The sequence below is a fragment of the Citrus clementina genome, unplaced genomic scaffold (assembly GCF_000493195.1).
Source record: "Citrus clementina cultivar Clemenules unplaced genomic scaffold, Citrus_clementina_v1.0 scaffold_7, whole genome shotgun sequence".
Taxonomy (NCBI): domain Eukaryota; kingdom Viridiplantae; phylum Streptophyta; class Magnoliopsida; order Sapindales; family Rutaceae; genus Citrus; species Citrus x clementina.
Window position 1 is genome coordinate 6,276,951 of NW_006262075.1, and position 19,153 is coordinate 6,296,103.

General features: G+C 32.7%; 3 protein-coding genes across 11 annotated transcripts in view; 2 read left to right on the forward strand and 1 right to left on the reverse strand.

Annotated features, from left to right (window-relative positions):
- The window catches only part of LOC18037767 (serine/threonine protein phosphatase 2A 55 kDa regulatory subunit B beta isoform), an 8,822-nt gene extending 4,173 nt beyond the window's left edge, over positions 1–4,649 (reverse strand). For 5 of the 8 annotated variants that reach the window (XR_002904596.1, XM_006426418.2, XM_024180344.1 and 2 more), the window contains exons 1-5: positions 4,094–4,649; positions 1,226–1,329; positions 1,008–1,106; positions 790–909; positions 299–487 (exon numbers count right to left, since the gene is read on the reverse strand). Coding sequence is in view for 7 of the 8 variants with exons in the window: in XM_006426418.2 (XP_006426481.2) it covers positions 299–487; positions 790–909; positions 1,008–1,106; positions 1,226–1,329; positions 4,094–4,211 (630 nt within the window). In the remaining variant the exon portion in view is untranslated. Of the gene's footprint in view, positions 1–298; positions 488–789; positions 910–1,007; positions 1,107–1,225; positions 1,330–2,151; positions 2,221–4,093 lie in introns of those variants that run through there. The other 3 variants (XM_024180345.1, XM_024180343.1, XM_024180346.1) reach the window with 2 other exon arrangements.
- A 5,976-nt stretch (positions 4,650–10,625) lies between these two features.
- On the forward strand, positions 10,626–12,292 carry LOC18036841 (inorganic pyrophosphatase 1). Its single transcript, XM_024179995.1, has 4 exons — positions 10,626–10,849; positions 11,029–11,150; positions 11,252–11,453; positions 11,797–12,292. The coding sequence occupies exons 1-4, from the start codon at positions 10,712–10,714 to the stop codon at positions 12,160–12,162; spliced, it is 828 nt and encodes a 275-aa protein (XP_024035763.1). The 5' UTR covers positions 10,626–10,711; the 3' UTR covers positions 12,163–12,292.
- Positions 12,293–13,691: 1,399 nt separating this feature from the next.
- Positions 13,692–15,561, forward strand: LOC18037739 (inorganic pyrophosphatase 1). Of its 2 annotated transcripts, none has more exons than XM_006426427.2 (4): positions 13,692–14,134; positions 14,249–14,370; positions 14,447–14,654; positions 15,078–15,561. In XM_006426427.2, exons 1-4 carry the CDS (start codon positions 13,997–13,999, stop codon positions 15,426–15,428), a joined length of 819 nt encoding a protein of 272 aa, XP_006426490.1. In that variant the 5' UTR covers positions 13,692–13,996; the 3' UTR covers positions 15,429–15,561. The 2 variants fall into 2 exon arrangements, with proteins under 2 accessions (XP_006426490.1, XP_006426491.1); XM_006426428.2 differs by having other exon boundaries at positions 15,102–15,561.
- The last annotated feature ends 3,592 nt before the right edge of the window (positions 15,562–19,153 follow it).

Below are 19,153 nucleotides of genomic sequence, written 5' to 3' on the forward strand. Positions count from 1 at the left end.
AAAGGAAAAAAAAAAAAACACAAAAAGAATACAAAAATATTCCTTAAATGCCATGCCAATAACACAAACATATCCACACCCAGGTTGAAAGATTTCCCTTGGTCTTGAGAAGGAGAGGCTTCACAAAAATGCCTGTGACTCCTTGAGCCTCCTCTTGATGTTAATTTTCTACCGTTGGCATACATAGGGTATAAAAAGCAACAAAATTAATCTCCCAAAAATTATCTGGAAAATTTACAACACCTAATTAGAAAATAAACCCACAGGAAGAATATGAATATATTGGATTGAGTACAACTACCGTAGGTAAACGAAGCGATGGAATGCCCCCTGGTGGGAATGAGAACTCCTTGCTAGGTGATCCACCATTTGCAAGATATGGTTTAGGGCTAACATTATTACTTGAACTAGCAACATTGCCATTTCCTACTGCTTTTGAAGGGTCCACATTCATGTCAGCAATTTTCTTCACCTTCTTTTCTTGCACCTGTTCTCAGTAGGAAATACAGTGAATTCAGCAGCTGTTAGGGCATGGCCATCCATAAATCAGAGTCGACAATTATATAAGCCAGACATAACTTTCAGACAGTGAAGATAGTAGATAAAATGCAACAGTGCATTAATATATAAAGTAAAATAACATTAACCAAGAATAATCTGACAGAAAATGATATCCTAATAAGTCCAACCACCCATAACCCTGCAGTTTCAGTATAAAGATATGATATAAAGCACTGATGTACATGATGAGGAAAAATTTCTTCTCGATTTAAAAATTTTTTCCCTTACCTTCCAAAACTTAATTGTTTTATCATTAGTAGAGAGGAGAAATAGTGCACCGTTGGCTGTTTGGCACCATCTGATTTTGTTTATTTTCTCTTCTATTTCCAAACTCTTGAGATAGTCAAACTGAAATATGACATTCAGATAAAGTATGAGTACAAGAATTCCATATCCAACAAGCAGAACGAAAATACATATAAAAATTTGACATCCAGCGGGAATACCTCAGGTTCATGGCTCTGAAACTCTGTCTTATAACGAAACTCAGGATGCCTACTTGTTGAATAGTCCATCCTCTCCAGATCCCTTCTGGATCCTCCATGCTAATATTATGATAGATAAAATATTTTATTGTTGTGAGAAACAACAAACAATATGGCAATATAACAAAATTAACATCCAAAAAAAAAAGGAGAAGCATGAAAGGATAGAAAGAACGCACATCCTTCGTATCTGTCCGCTCAAAGAGAACTACCCGGCCCCCGCGGTCACCAGTAGCAAGATGGTCTCCGGTTTTATCAAATTCAATTGCTGAAATAATATCAACTGTAGAATGAATGACAAATAGTCAGAGAGAAGTCCCATAGCCATTCTTCCATCAAACAAATGTATGGATAATTGTAACATACAGTACATGTATTCCAAAGTTCTAATATTAACTCGTATTGCTCAAAGAAAGAAGGCCTACTATTATCACTGCAAGTACAACCCCATTCCCAACAAAACACTCTTTTTTGTTCATATAGCAGCAGAAAACTTGTATTAACTGCTGTATGCATGCTAGGGGAGTGTCCACCATATCTACATAGTAAAAAAATAAAAAATTTAAAGAGTATTGACAATTCTAAAGATTGTCTGATGCATGTTAGGATTGCCCTCAGATCTCCAGTAGTTTGATGCAGACAGGAAGTGAAACCACTACGACAAAAAAACTTCAATTGAAGCCACCATTATTGTCATGGCTTTACTGAAGGTGATGTCACTGGACAGAGGGAAGGAAAAAATAAATAATCTGACATCAAGACCATCAGGCACATTCTCGTTGGTCTAGCATCTCACCCATGTAAATTTAACTCTTTCAACACCACGTCAAAAATTAGCAGATATTCTCAGGAGATAATGCACAATATAATTCTCAAAAAGACCAGTGGTCTATAGCTATACAAAAAGCTTACGTAGGTGACCAAACAGCAAAGTACACATATCATGACCTCTATGATATGATATCGATCTAGCTTTTCATAACAACACAACAGTTAATTTAAAAATTCCATCCTCATATGACAAAGCAAAACACCTTCAATAACAGTAAAATCTCTGAGGGTCATAGAGAGATTCTTAACAATCAGTCTCTTAATAAATCCGCACCTGAAGCTATAGCAGGAATGTGAAGGAACATTTCCAACTGAGATTGGCTCTCCCAATACACTTAACTTGACATCTAACCGCCAGAGTCCTTGATAATGCAGTTACTGATATTTTACCCAAGGCAGAAAAACAGCAAAGTCGTGAGCTCATCAACTTCAACCAAGGAGATATCTATTTTTCATAAAACAGCTCTTCTAAATTTCTAAAAATGTTCAAAGGTACCACACATGCTGACAAAATTACTGTTCTCTCCACCAGCAACTCCCCTGTAAAAAGCACCTGTTTAATAGCTACCATAATTTTTGAAGCTTAACTAATCAAAAAACTTAGAAAAGCTTAAACACCAACTACTCACGGTGTGCAAAATGATTATTTCCAGTAACTAAATAATTCTAGAGCTAGATCTTTTATTCCATCTGGGATCATCTGCCTACATTCAATATCTTGATCTACAATCGTCTTTGGCATCACCTCAGTGTACAAGCTCCTTCTGCTCCTCTTGTAGGCACTGCTAACTGCCACAATATAACCGCATTTTTTTTTGGATAACCCAGACTCCCGCCCAGACTCGGACCATGAGGGAGACCCTAAACTGGGTGGTCAGTTGGGCACCCCGACCCCATGACCTATGAGACAGCAAAAGATGGAATTTTTAATCTCACCAGAAGGATTGAACTTGAGACCTTGATGCAGCCAAGCACCAGATCCCAAGCCCTCAACCAACTAGGCTGCCCCCTTGGGGGCCACCGCAACATAGTAACTTCGTCAATGGTTTTAGTTCCACATGGTCCTCTGTTGTCTTGTTAATTTTTTTCTTAAAATTTAATCCATGTTTTGATTAGGATGATTTTGCTTAATTCTTATGACTTGTCTTTTCTTGCAGAACCGAACATCGTGAAGCCTTATTTTGCCAGTTGCATCTGATTATGGGGCGTCACATTACCCATTATTGCTGAGACTAAAATGCAGCCTTTGTAACATATATGCTAAAGTAAACTATGACCTACGAATGTGGAATCCAAATTAAAGCCAGAGATTCCACCAAAAGTTATCACTCCTTCAACTGTTCTAAATCAAAAGCAGCAACACACAATTCGCCACACCCATTTAACTTTACATACCAGTATCACTGGCGTGTTGTCATCACTCCACTATTTCCACATAAAGGTTACTGTATGTCAAACTGATAAGTACTCTAGCATTAAGGCTTTACAAGTATGAACTAATATGAATTGAGTTCAAGAACTGAATTATCAAAAACAAAAAGTGAGACCATAATTAAAGAAAAAACTATTGCACAGCTGACAACTGGTAATGACCTAGGAAACAATGAAGTTACGAATTCCGTAAGTTATTTGTTGTAATACAAGTAATCTGAAATACATTCCTGCCAACACAAAAAAACAAGAGGGGAAGTCTACAAGACGGAAAATTACTACCTCTAGATTAGTTCTTATGCCAAACACCTCCAATAGACCCAAAAGGAGGGGAAAAGAATGATCCCCATATATGAAGCTAGCTCAAATTATGATAAAACCCAAAATACAAATATCAATCAAAGCTTAATTAAAAAAAGGGAATCATAATTTGATGCATGCAGTACAAGCCCAAGACCAGAAATTAAAAAACAAAAAGATCTAAACTACTATGTATTTACGACTTTAAAATAAAAGAGCCCATTTCTTATACAAATAACAATAATTTACAAAAGCATATGCACTTCACTGTGACACTTAACATTGTTTCAACCGAAAATATCAAAACACGCCATAATCAAACAAAAACAAACATACCCACGAATCTAAATGACATCTACACAATAACCCACCATCCATTTTAGATCCAACCCCCAAAAATCAAACCCTGATTTGTCCAAAACCTATTAGATCCAAGAACCAAAACTTAAAAATAAATAAATAAATAAATATGAACAAATGTTTACCTTCTTGAACTTCCTCACCGGCCGTTCGTTCGCCGAAGACCTGAGAGAATTTCCACTCAAGCGGCTGCGGTGGGCTCGCCTGAGCCGCCGACTCCGCCCCCTCATCACCGCCGTTCATTTCCTCTTTATTTAAGAACAAAAAAAAAGTCTTTTTTTTTATGACCCCCACCGAGTAATCAAAATCAACGGCTCACAAGTCACCACCAAATCAAAGATCGCATCCTACCATCACCATAACTACGCAACACCAATGAGATTACGATTCCCAATTCGACCATTCAACATACAACAAAACCAAACCAAAACAAATGCCGAAACAAATGTTGTGTTATGTCTTCGGGCCTGGTTAATGTTTCTTGAAACACAAAAAATAAAATAAAATAAAATAATTTCCTTTTCTTTTTTGGGTTTCTCTCTCCAGAAAGTTATGTCTATCTTTGTTTCATTTTTTCAGAGGAGAAAAATGGGATTAATGGTTTTTTTTTTTGGATATTAAATTAAATCTTCTTTTTCACCTTTGTTGTTGTGATTGTGTTTCTGTGTTTGTTTCGTTAAGTTATAATTTCTCTCTCAATAATGGAACTTTTTTTTTAATACTTTTTTTATTTAATTATTAAGGGCCGATAGAGTGACGCCACAAGTGTGACAGACGGGTTTGATTGGCGGTGAGACGGGAGCTGTGGAAGTCATATGATCTAACGGTTGTTGATGAGGGGATATGTGATGCCCATTGATCTTCCATCCATTTATAATTTTTTTTTTCAGTTATTGCCTAACGTCAACTTAGTTCCCACCCCCGGTAACCTTAGGAGGTTTAACAAAAGCTTTTACATTTGATTTGATTATGTAAAAATCACATGCGTGTAAAACTTACCATCTAATTTTGGTGTGGGCCAGATTTGAGTCCGAAAATGATAAGAGTATATAATAATAATTTGTTAATACATTATCTACTATATCGGCATAACATGGTACGGTATATAAGATATCAAATTTTTAAAAATTTACTGTATAATTTTTTTAATAAGTATTATAATTTTGTAATATAGTAATGGATTGTATAACCATGTCTATAGATTTCATCCCCAATATTTGAGAATAAATTCACAAAAAGCATCACAAAATTCTTGCTTTTCCCTCTCAAAAGTAACATTATTACTATTATTATCTATCTCAAGAAAAACATATATTATCAAAAAAATGTGAAAGGAATCAATTGTCAAATCTTATATTTTGGGCTTCTTATTCTTCTACTTTTTCAAAATTAGAGAAATCATAACTCTATGGAATCATCTTATATTTTGTGATATGATCCCTGTCCATTTATTATTAAAGAAAAAAAAAAGTTGACAAAATAACACTAAATTTTGTCACCTCTCAAATCAAACTATGTTTAGCATGAATGGCTAATTACACTACAAAAAATGCATGTCAATTATTAAAGAAGAAGAAACGTATCATCCTAGTGGAAAAGTGATAAAACAGGGGGGGGTATAAAGAGTTTTTTTTTTTTTTTTTGGACCTTTTTTATACATATATTTAGTATTATTTTGAGGCTTTTCTTTGAACATAAATAGCAACTCAATCGCAAAAGTGCACACTTTAATTTACAGTCACTAATTTATCCGTTTCTTGGGGGGCCTCTGCTGCTTCACCAATTGCACTATTCCGTGGGCCCTCCGTCACCAACTTTCACACGAATGCAAAAAATGATAGCTATAATAATATGTGTAATGTATGCTCTTCAACAATATATATAGAATGCTTTTCGGAATATATATATATATATATATATATATATATATATATATAGAACGACACATGTATAATGTATTTATAAAATATCAGACCTATTATTCGATTAATTTTTCGTTAGTAAATCTCCCAAAATTTCTGCGTATGTTCCTAAATTGTACTACTGTAAACTTTTAAATGCTAGATGATAGAAAATAAGAGTATAAGAAGTTTTGATAGAAGAGATGGGGGAATTTTTCCGTACAGTGTTGCATTGTAGATTACTAGATTTGTTACTCCTATCAAATTCAATTGAAAAGAAACAAACAGAAAAACAAAACTTTCATTTAACGTATAATAATAATAATAGAGCTCCAAGTGGGCTTTCATAACCATGACTTTTGGTCGAATGTAGCCCATGGGCCAACCCAAAATTTATACTAATGAGAAGTGCAAGTCATTGTCTGGAAAAGTCGAAGATTGGATCACCCACGAAATGAACCCAGCTGAAAATCAGTCCACATGCCCAAATCGCCAAAAATACTGTGATAATAGTGAGCTTTTCTTATTTGTTTTGATTTTTTTTTAATTGCAATGTTAAAAGAAAACTCTTTTCTGGGGTTAAAGAAGTATGTAGAATATTTTCTAGAAAAAAAATAAAAGAAAAATTACACGGTGTTTTCTTTTAGAAAACATATGCTTAATGTGGCTTGAATTTGAGAAATCTGATATAGGATACACTTGTTGTGCATGCTAAAAGCATTCTTGATATTTTCTTTATGTAGATGAAGGATTCTGTTCTTTTCGGTCGAGTGAATTCCAGATAATAATAAACAGCTGGTCTGAAGAGAAATTTATATGAAATATGCTCACTATTTCAGCAGGGTAGAGTAATGAGTCCCATTATGAGTTCTAGTGATTTTTTAAATAATAAATTCAATAAATTTGTGGTGAGAACCATCAATAGTCTCATTGTAGAATCTACTGCTCTGCCAAATATTGAGTTGGTGAGCATATCCCATACAAATTTTTCTCATGATATTGGTATAATATTGGGTGTAAATCGAATAGTACCCACTAATTATATTCACATTTTAATATATCTCATGTATCTCCTTTCTAAATTTTGGCCTAGAATCAAGACCACCCACTTGTCTCTCAGCTAAGGAGGGTGTATCTGCGTACAAAGACTTGGACTAGTGCGATGATTTCCTAAATATTGTTTGATTAATCAAAGTAGCAAGACTTAGTTCGATTAGATTTATAGTCTTAACCGGCAGACTATAAGCCCCCAGTAGAGTGAGCTATGTTCGTTACTCAATCCACCACCATGTGAAGCCAAATTTTTGAGTTTTAAAAGAGCAAAATTGAGGCAAAGATTAGCATAGAACACGCCAGCCAAAATATATCCTATGCAATCATAACGGAATATACAACACAAAAGAGGAGCTTTAGTTTTGGACACTTCCACCAAAATAAAGTGTTTGCCTTCACTTCTGGTTTCTTGTAGTTTGGCTTGTTATCATGGTAGAAGAATTAGGATTCTCTCACCATCTCTTCAACTTTTAAAGAATGTGTGTGGTGCAACTGTGCCACATCTACATTTATGACAATTAATATTTAATTACTTTACCTAATCTCTCCACAACTATATGTATAATCATTCTCTTTGATTATGAATCAAAATTTCATAGACAAAGTAAATCAAGATTTCAGAGGAAATATAGAAAAAAGAATGAACGATATTTCTAAATTATATACTTCAAGCCAACTAGGCTTTAGGGCATATAAAAAAAATACTTATAGGCTAAATCTTTTATATTTTCATATGCATATGTAAATTTAAAAATAAAGGTGGATTCATTTCAAACTAGAGCTTCAGAAAGTTTTCTAACAATAGTAATAAATCTATAAATATGAGTTATCTTATTGTACACACAAATATAGGGTGCGTCTGTAAGTTCATGGCGACATCAAATGATTATTTAACACATATGCCTAAGATGGTATTACTATTAATTGATTCAGTAAGTAATAACCAATAAATGATTAATGTGAATAGACAAAATTAAGTTGATTAAGAGATTTTTATTCGTATAAGATTTGCAAAACATGTTGATGGGTTCGCATATGTACGGGGACTCCAGGTATGAGCCGCATTCATCATCAATACGATTTTTGTAGCTTTAGTTTTGGCTATTTTTGGAGAGTGGGATTGTACTATTGTTTGCCCACACGGTACATGCACCAAAAGCCGTAAGTCTTATTTGTCTGAAACCCCCAAAAAAGTAGTAATAATAATAATAAATGAATAAAAATAAATCAGACATCGTAAACAAAAAGCCAACAAAAACTGAAACTCTCGTGACATTTGGATGTTTTTTTCAACGTTTGGAGGAGTCACGTTCTGCGGCACACCCCGTGACACATAACATTGTTAGTGTCACCCCATTCTGCTTTGCTCACCACGTTTCCAAGTAACAGAACTTGAACAAAATAAGTGCCTTTTCCGGTTTTGGTTACTTGCTTTTGCTCAAGGCCTTTTGGACACAATTTGTAATGAAATTAATAAAACCAAAAATGTGTAAGAATATGCCATAAACATAAGTCCTCCTCTATAATTTACAACTTGGCAGCATCAATTTGGCGTGTAGGGTTTTATTTTTCCTTTTGAGAAAGAAGATTGATTAATCAGATGATCTGAAAATTGGAATAGTATTATTCCATTTACTTGATCAAGAATGGAGAATGCGAATCCATTAGCTCCATGCATACAAATTTGTCAACCATCACATGTTTGCATGTTTTGTTTAATACTATTAATTAATGATATTGCATAATAAAAGTAAAATGGGTAAGATATAGCTGAAGCTAATTAAGATGACAAGATACTCATTTCGAGAATAAGGAGCGGCAGCCCATGCTTGATGGGAAAACAAATTAAGAATCAAATCCAGTGGGAAAGAATAGAGAATAACAATAGAAAAATTGAATCAGAAAGCAGGCCTAGCTAGCAGCTACTACACCTTTTAGATTGTATATTGTAACACATGTACTCCATAAACTGATATAAAGAGTAAATAGCAGACACATACCTAACAAACTTCAATAAAAAAATTTGCAGTCTGCTTAATCATTGAGGAGCCTCGATCATTTGGATTTGGATTTTCCAGGTGACTCAACAAAATCTCTTTTCCGGATGGCCAAACAAATACTCGATCTGTCGAGTGCAGATGTTGCCATAGCCTTTTAGTCTTAGTTTACGTAGTGGGCAGGGAGTTTGATTGTGCCTTTCATTCATATCGATTGCTCTTTATAGTTCAAGTTGCAAATGCATCACCTATAGTAGCTTATGCCAATAAGATAACTAGACAAATGAGATTTGCAATTTCAATCAATTAGCTGGGGATTCTTTGTTTTTGTCTGTTATTTTTATGGGTGAAGGAGTTTGATTGTCAGCTGTATACGCACACTTGACATAGCTGGACTGGTGGTGGATGTTTAAGGCACTCAAATTCAAGTAAAATAAATAATAGAGAGGGTTGCTGTTTAAATAAATAAGATTTCTCATCAATATCTAAACTTTAAAGGAAAAAAAAAGAGTGAAACAGTCTAATTTGATGATTTTTTCCTATTGTTAATTTTATAGAATACTAATGGCTAATTAAGCAGTTCTTAATCCTATAGGCACCATAGATAAGATATATCTCATAATAGTTCATTTACTCGTTTTGGGTGATTTTTTTTTTTTTAAAACACATCCAAAACGACATTGTTTTAAGTGTCCTTTATCGGGATTTAGTTCCTCCTCATTTCTAGTTCCCAAATCATAAAGATATCTAAATTTAAAAACATTAATAATAGATGATTAAAATTCTTTACATTATATACTCATTTTGGGTGATTTTTTTTTTCAAACACATCCAAAACGACATTGTTTTAAGTGTTCTTTGTCGGGATTTAGTTCCTCCTCATTTCTAATTCCCAAATCATAAAGATATCCAAATTTAAAAACATTAATAATCGAGGATTAAAAATCTTTACATTATATAACCAAAATAAGATAGAGACAAGTTAGGCGAATGCCATCAACAGGTTGAGTAATTTGCAAGGAATCGGCTTCCTTCATCAATTGGCAGAATTTTAAATATATATAAATTAATTGCATGTTAATAAATAAATAAATAGATAAGTTTATTATGAATAATTAATAAGTAGTGGAGTTCTGTCATTCTCCAACTTCAAATAAGAACACACGACGCGAGTGGGATTTACATTAAGAAAACGTAGCAGCCACAGGAGAAACGTACCAGGAATCAAAACCCCTGGATTAGAAATTTCGAATGAGCCTCCGGATATTCCATTTCAAAATTGGCCAACCGAGAATTCAATTCCTCGAGAATATTCCCTCCTTATTCTTGGACCTCCCCAGGATCAACATTACTAACTAAATTAACAGGCCCACCGAAATCTTGGTGACTAATCAATCTCAAAAAAGAAATTAAAAATTAAAAATTAAAAGTCACACCCATAACCCATTCGATCTTTGATCCCTATCACATCAAAGCCATCAAACCAATGGCCAGGATTTATTTTAAACCACAGAAATAATACAACGGGGTACATGTTTGCTTTATTGGAAAAAAAAAGCCGACAATTCTAGAGACAGTAATTGGAAAAACATGACTTGTATTGTTAGCGTTGGACTTACCACAGAATCTTCCGCGTAATATTCCTTTGGCATAAGGCTTATTCCTCCCAGCCGCGTCGCTTTTTCTCAATATAAATAGGTCTCCGCCCCCTGTAACTCTTTGCACCAAAAATTCAGGAGAAAGTAATCAAGAATTTCGAGCTTTTTATTTTAGCAACAGAAAGAAAAATATAATGTCTGGAATTGTTGTGATTTTCGACTTCGACAAGACCATCATCGACTGCGATAGCGACAACTTTGTTGTTGATGAACTGGGTGCTACGGATTTGTTCAATCAACTCCTTCCCACCATGCCCTGGAATTCTCTCATGGTACGTTTGATTTTTAGGGTTCCTTTGCCTTTTTAATGTATGTTTTTAACTCATAGCATAACTCTTTATTAATGTGCTTAAAAAAAGGGCATGTTTCAGTTTTTGGATTCCTTTGCCTTTTAATGTATGTTTTTAACTCAAAGCATAACTCTTTATTAATGTGCTTAAAAAAATTACAGGACAGGATGATGAAGGAGCTTCATTCACAAGGCAAGACGATTGAAGACATTTTGGAGGTTCTGAAGAGGATTCCGATTCATCCCAGGGTCGTTCCTGCCATTAAATCAGCCCATGCTTTAGGGTATGAACTTCATTAACGTTGGAATTCATTAATTTTCAATTAGCAAAAAAGAATTGGAGACTAATTAAAACATATTAATAGGGTTTATTTATTCGTTTCAGGTGTGAATTGAGAATCGTCAGTGATGCAAATTTGTTTTTCATTGAAACAATTTTGGAGCATCTTGGGATTAGAGATTGTTTCTCTGAAATCAACACAAATCCTGGCTTTGTTGATGAAGAAGGCAGGCTGAGAATTTTCCCTTTTCACGACTTCACCAAATGCTCTCATGGCTGCAATCTCTGCCCGCCAAATATGTGCAAGGTTTGAATTTTGTACTCTTTTTTTTATTATTATTACAATTTCATTTTTTTATTAATAAGATTTAAAAATTTGCTATTCATGTCACCTAACTTTCAAAGAAAAGTCTAAATATTATTTGGTCAAGATTAATTATCATATGATAAAAATTCTAGAGTTGTTTCCAAAGTTCTAGACAATCTCATATGCCTCTCGAGATTCTTTTCAATTTTTTTCATCTAATTGTTGTCAGCTAATTGTTCTTTGTGGCCCCCCTTCTCCATTTTTATATTAGCTTACAGTCAAAATTGATCAAAAAAATTTATCTCAACTTTAACATTGGGCTGTGCTTAAATTCTGTGAACAGGGCGTGGTCATTGAAAGGATTCAAGCTTCTTTATCTAAGGAAGGAAACAAGAAAATAATCTATCTTGGTGATGGAAGTGGAGATTATTGTCCAAGCTTGAAGCTTAGTGAAGGAGATCACGTGATGCCAAGGAAAAATTTCCCATTATGGGATTTAATTATCAGGAATCCAATGCTCATTAAGGCCGAGATTCATGAGTGGACTGACGGTGAAGAGCTTGAGCAAATTTTGCTTCACCTGGTGAACACCATTGGAAGCACTAACAACAACAACTCAGCTCAATTGCTTTCTGCTGACTGCAAATTGCAGACAATCTCTGCTGCTGCCCATGAGACCCTGCCTCAAGTCCTCTCTGTTACTCAATAATTTTTTTGCACAAAAATGTGCAGCAACATTGCTCAAAAGATTTTTCCTTTATGAGCATGTTTCAATAATTGTAGATTAATGTAACCCATAATGTAACTTTATTTCTATGCTAACGTCCTGTTTGTTCTCACCTCTCTGCTTTCCCCTGTTTTTTATCCTTCAGCCAATTAGGTCCATTTTGTGTAAATATTGTTACTTTTCAGTCCACAAAAGTCAAGAATTTTTGGCTTTATTGGTTCACACGGACCCAGCAATGTATCAGATAAAGATCCTCTCGTGATCCTATCATGTGGTTTTAGATATCTTGTGTCATGTGTCTTTTTAAGTAATAGTGTATGAATATGATTTAATTTCTTCATTTTTTTTATTTATTAAACCTACATATACTTTTACTTAGAAAAGATTAGATCATAAGAGAATCTTAATAGACAATGTATCTGGTCTTGAAACATTTTGATTGTAGTCGAAATCAAAACAGGAATTTGAAAGATAAAATTCCAATGAGGGTAGAGGCGTACAAATATTCGCATGCAGAACATCAAGCAAGAAATTCATTTATCTTAATTTGATAAAGGCTTGCCGAGTTTGTCTGCGGGACACCACCATGTCCATGAATTGTCTTCTTCTTGCTGAAACGTGGCTTAAATCATCCCTCAGTTTTTCCTGTGGCTCTTTGTAATTCAGAAATGAGTACCAAATTAAATAATAATAATAATAATAATAATAATAATAATAATAATAATAATGATAACGACCGATTTGAAAAAAGAATGTCGAATTATTAAACCATGGCACGCGACGTTGGTAATAAATGTACGTACTAGCATTTGCAGCTAACATATATAATATATTATAAGAAAATGAAAGATTTTTATTTTAACTTGCTATCAGCAATCTCCAATCGTATATATAATATTTCAGCTTCCCTTAATGATAAAATTATTTAATCTGATGAGCGACGATGAAGGATCCTGACGATGGCGCGTGCCGCATATAAAAATGCTACTAAAAAAGAAAAAAAAGTAGCCATCGAGGAAGACTCCCACTTTGCATTGTGGCTGCTAAACGACGGGTCAATTTTGGTCAGTCATGGACTGGCGTTAATGCTTTCCAACAGTGAATTAATAATACATTTAAATTCTACTAATGTTGAAATGTTTCAAATTTGGTACGTCTTTGAAGCTTCAAAGCACCTTCAATTTTTATAATTTTGACCTCTTCGTATCCCACAAATTTATTTAATCACCAATTTCTTTAATAATATATTGGTGTCTGAAATTACTATTTAGAAGATATCTTTCAATGATTTCGATGACTTAGATCGATTAATTTCAATTATTAGAACAACTTAATCACAAAGATAATACCATTTTATTAATTTTAGACACATTATGTTTCCATGAAATAATTCATGAGATGGTTGCAAAGATTGGAATAAGCTTGACTTGACTGAGAAAAAAAAAATTATCTCACATCTTATAAAGTTTTAGAAGCATCACAAAAATTCTATCTCTTGTCTAGAAAAGAGAACAGGAAAAAAAAAAAAGAAAGAAAAAGCAGCCGAGAATGTGATACATTCTCAAATTACAGATATGGCCAGTGATGTTTTTAACAATCAAGCCATAAGTTTCTGATAAAATATTCCTTGGCGTATATCCAAAATCACAGCTGTAATTCTTCACCTGCATAGCTATCAAGTCTATAAATACCCAGCATATCTCTAGAAATATTTGTTCAATATTAATTTAACAGCACCAACAATTTCGTTTGGCGATCATCACTTGCAAAACCAAAGAGAAAATTAATTTCCTGCTAGTTTAATTTGTTCATAAAAATGGCTGACATCGTGGTGGTTTTCGACTTCGATAAGACGATTATCGACTGCGACAGCGACAATTGGGTGGTAGATGAGTTGCATGCTACTGAGTTGTTCAATCAACTCCTCCCCACCATGCCCTGGAACTCTCTCATGGTTAGTACCCACTTTCAATTTTTCTTTTTAATTACTTTTCCTTTCAAATTTCTTCTTTTAGTTAATTAAAATAAAGCCATTTACTGTTTTAATTTTATGTGCAAAAACATGCAGGGTAGAATGATGGAGGAGCTTCATGCACAAGGCAAAACTATTGAGGACATTGCTGAGGTTCTAAAAAGAGCTCCTATTCATCCTAGCATAATTTCAGCCATTAAAGCAGCTCATGATCTAGGGTATATATAATGTCATTTCTTTTTTTTTTTAAAAAAAAATTATATATGAAATTTGCAATGTTGCTTCTATATACAGGTGTGATTTGAAGATAGTAAGCGACGCGAACGTGTTCTTCATTGAGACAATTCTGAAACACCATGGAATATGGGAATTATTTTCAGAGATCAATACGAACTCGAGTTTTGTTGACGAAGAAGGGAGGCTAAGGATTTTCCCTCACCATGATTTTACCAAATCTTCCCATGCTTGCAGTACCAAAATTTGCCCACCAAACATGTGCAAGGTAATTCATTACGTACACCAATAACGTATGAGAGAGTTGTTTTCTGGGATTAATGTTGGCACATTTTAAAATATAAATTTGAGGTAGCGATCTTATTTAGCTACAAAAGACAGAAACATCACCACGAAAATTTGAAGATTGTTGGGTCGTTAAGGTTAATGAAAAACAAGAATTTATAAATTAATTAGGCCGATCAGCTCTTTCTATCGATCGGATCTAAACACATGGGAGCTTACTTTTTTGTTCAATTGCTGTTCCTGTTACTTGAGTGTCGGTACCATACTTTTTTTTTTTTTCTCTCTTTTGGTATATATATGTTGAGATTAGTTCCGGCCTGCTTAGGTTAATCAAATGAGGAATATGACAAAATTATCACATGCAGTAGTCAAGTATCATAATTCTTAATTAATTAATACCTAACAGGGAGTGGTGATAGAAAAAATCCAGGAATCAATGTCCAAAGAGAAGAAGATCATCTATATTGGAGATGGAACCGGCGATTTTTGCCCTAGTTTGAAGCTCAAACAGACTGACTATATCATGCCAAGAAAGAATTTCCCAGTCTGGGATTTGATATGCCAAAATCATAAGCTCATAAAGGCTGACATACATGAATGGTATGATGGACAAGAGCTGCAACATGTGCTGCTCCAACTTATTAACTCAAATATTATTAGTTCTAAAGAACAACACGACGGCGACGACAATGGCGATTCCACTCAGCTAGTTACAGTTGACTGCAAGCTTCATAAAATTCCAGTCTCTGCCCACTGAGTGTAGCAGATATTATCAATATAGCCGATGTTGTAGAATTGATGTTAATGTCACATTTCATCTGGCTGGTTTCAGCCTTAGCAATTAATGTTCAAGGTGTTTGTTGCTGAATGAAATTGAATGAAAATTTACAAATATAAGATGGCTTCAATTTTTTTATTTTATTTTATTTTATTATATTATTATTTTAGTTTGCTTGTTGCCTTGTTAAATTTCTGGCCACTTAAGACAGTTATACAAATGAGATTGAAAAAAGGGGATCCCAAATCATGTAATCATGAAATTAATGGAATGAAAATGACTAGCAATATAATTCGAGAAAGGTATATATAGAATTACTATCTAATTGACTCTTGCTACACCGATCGTTCCTCGCATATTAGCCATAATTTTGAAATATTTAGGATAAATTTTAGATTTTCCACTCATGAATTAACTATCTTCAAATTATTTCCTTATTTTTTAAAATTTAAAGTTACTCCCTAAATCTTTTTATTTCTCCATTAATTTTAATGGTTAAAAGGATAAAATAGTATTTATAAAATTTGAAACATTCAATTAATTGAAAGAAATCAAACTTTTTTATTTTTTTTTCACTCTTTTATATTTATTATTAGACAAAATGACTAATACTCCTTACTTATATTTTGGAGAACAAAGATACTTCAACATAAATTAAATTAATTTTCATTTAATTTCAAAAAATCAAAATTCATTTGTTACTGTTCATTCACCTTCATCTAATAAAACTCACTCTCTTCTATATATCAATACAGCACAACCGCAACATTCTCTCTCCCAAAATTTTTGTTGATAAATAATTTTAAATCAACAATCCGTAAATAAAAACTAAAGTAAAACTAAAATCTAATTAAAATCTAAACAAGTTTTGCAATAACTCGATTAGTTTTGAAGTCAAAATTCCATATTTGAAAATACCCAGTCTAGTTATCGATTATAGTTGCATGTCATGGTCAAGAAAATTCTGAGAAATCAAAGGCAATCAAACCCGTGGCCATGGATACCAAGCCCATGGCTGCTTAAAAATCGATAATTAACAAAAAATTCTTAAAAAAGAGACATTTTTGTTCTTTAGCAAGTCAACTACGGTCAATTGTTAAAGATAATTATTTTTAAAGTAATTTGAAATTTTCAAATATAAAGATAATCAATTCACAGGGGTGGGGTAATCTGAGACTTACCCAATTATGTATATTGAATAGACATATGGTCGAAATTTATATAACTTTTTACATTTTATTGCTTATGTTTTACATATACATGAGGAACTTAATTATAACCCAGATTACTTACATGATTAACACATAATTATTTGTAATCTACGCATATTATGCCCAAAAATTTTCAATTTTAATTTTGATGAGTAAGTAATACACAGAAACTTGTCTGCAAAAGGTATATATCAAATAGAAATAGACCACTCCATTGAAATTAGCTTTTGAATTATCTTGAAAATTGAAAGGCCATTCATAGATTTAGTGCTCTTTTACTTTTGCTGTATTCAGAATTTGTCAGCTTCTCTCATAAATTATCCACAAGATTAATTAACACTCCTGAAAGTGTTTTCCTGAAAATGATCTTAACTGAATGAATATGGCAATATGAAAAGATGCAATTGAATTTCCAGTTAACAAAAAGCATAGTAGGATTCACTTAATAGCCTAAAATGGTAAGAATTAATGGCCACAGTGATTGATTTCTTCGAAAGCATATGACAGACATACTTCCAAATCTTGACTGCAAATCACAATAGCCTAACAAGTCTATTGCAAATCATGAACAAATCCACTTTAACAAAAGGGTGTTTGAAACCTAATCTTCCAAACAGAGAAATAACAATGTCGAGCAAAGGTACCCAGCTGCAATTGTCTTATTGTACAATGCACAATGATCCATTTTGCTGATTCTGGATTTGTTTCTTTCAATCTCATATTATTCAACATTTAATGATATTCAGCTCACTATTTTACGTAAACTTTATTACCACATTGTTGCACTTTTTGTTACTTTTGGGGTTTGTCGTGTCATGTAATTACTATTAACTAGTCAAAGGGCCTGCCATAGCTAGATGCATGCGTTGAAATTCTGGCTGCGCATATGTGCTGTGAAAGCTACACGAGATTTGTTGGGTTGCGCGCCACTGCCATGCGAACTAAATCACAATGGAAAGTAGTGTGAAAAATGATTGCCTCTGCTCTCTGTTTAAACGAATTTACTATAGTTAATCATATGTTGTTGTCCTGTTGATTCTAATGTGGGTCTTTATCCATTATTTAAGTTTTTGAATCAGTCCTCTAGACGCAGCTCATTTGGCAGTAAATATGCTTTTTGTCCATGATAACATTGAGTTTAAGTAATAATAGAGAGTAAGTAATAATAGAGAGGTTAGTAGTTGGTGTTTAGTGGGTGCTGTTTATTTTTTCATCTGGTCAATTAAACTATTAAGTCATTTTTTTAATCTCAGAAAATTTTTAGTTACTAATCATTAAGTTATTAAGTCAATTTCTTTTATCTTTTTGTTTAATTTAAAATCTAAATGATTAAACACTTAGGAATGCAACTGCGTTATATACTTGTTGATAGAATAAGTATTTCAGTCAGTTAAGCTATTAAGTCATTTTTTTAATTATTCTAACTTAACCAAGATTCTCGGATTGAGACTTGGGAATGTAGCCGCTTTAAATACTTGTTGGGAGAGCTTTGTCGTCTTAGTGGTCCTACTCGGCTTAAATCTAGATTAATCGGGGCTTAATATAGTCTTCGTATACTAGATGGTTTAACATATCCAAAAAAATCTAAATGATATCATTAAAAGATATTCTCCAAAATATCTCTATATAATTAATTAATTGTCATACTTACCTAAATAAAATCTATTAATTAGTATTATTACCCATCTTCTTGTGATAATATAATGGTAGGATATTATTATTTTTATCTTTTTATTTTCTTCAAATTAGTACTATTTATCTTTATAATTTTTTATGACTATTTTTCCAAGAAAAACATCATAAACTACAATAAAATTGATTAACATATACTAATTTAGAATATTAAAGGATGATATTCAATTGAACATGATTTATTTTATGATAATAAATTATCCTATTTATATTCTTTGAGATACTTATTGTTGGTTTAACTTTTATAATTTGTAAGAGTACAAATGTAAAAATACAAGTTTTCAAAATTTTTAAATTTAAAAAAATTTAATACTTATTTTTAGAAATAAAAAAACATTTATATTCATACATTCAATTTTTTTTTTTAATTCAGACTAAGAGTCAGTTTGGGATTGCGGAGGCTGATGAAATAAGCCGCTGATTAAAAAAGTAGCTTGGAGTTTGGTAAACTGTGCAGTTGTAGTTGCTATGAGTTTGAAAAGTAGAGTGTATGTGTTTGGTAAATTTTATTACGAAAGTGCTGTTTTATTATATAATAACCAAAATAGACATAAGTTTTAAGTACTTTTTATTTTTAGAATATGTTTAATAAAATTGTTTAGACATATCTTTTTTCTTAAATATTAGACATTTTTTTCTTAAATATGTAAAATTACATTAAATAATCAATTAAAAAAATCTAAAAAACTTTATAATCTGTTACATAAAATATAATAAAGTTAAAGGTATGATTTATATATTAGAGTTTATGGTTAAATAAGATATAATTATTTTTTTATTAAAATATAGGGTTATAATAGG

Coding starts and splice junctions, on each gene's coding strand:
- LOC18036841 (XM_024179995.1), top strand. CDS start 10,712: ATGTCTGGAATTGTTGTGATTTTCGACTTCGACAAGACCATCATCGAC. Junction 10,850..11,028: donor TGCCCTGGAATTCTCTCATG/GTACGTTTGATT, acceptor AAAAAATTACAG/GACAGGATGATGAAGGAGCT. Junction 11,454..11,796: donor GCCCGCCAAATATGTGCAAG/GTTTGAATTTTG, acceptor TTCTGTGAACAG/GGCGTGGTCATTGAAAGGAT.
- LOC18037739 (XM_006426427.2), top strand. CDS start 13,997: ATGGCTGACATCGTGGTGGTTTTCGACTTCGATAAGACGATTATCGAC. Junction 14,371..14,446: donor AAAGCAGCTCATGATCTAGG/GTATATATAATG, acceptor TTCTATATACAG/GTGTGATTTGAAGATAGTAA. Junction 14,655..15,077: donor GCCCACCAAACATGTGCAAG/GTAATTCATTAC, acceptor AATACCTAACAG/GGAGTGGTGATAGAAAAAAT.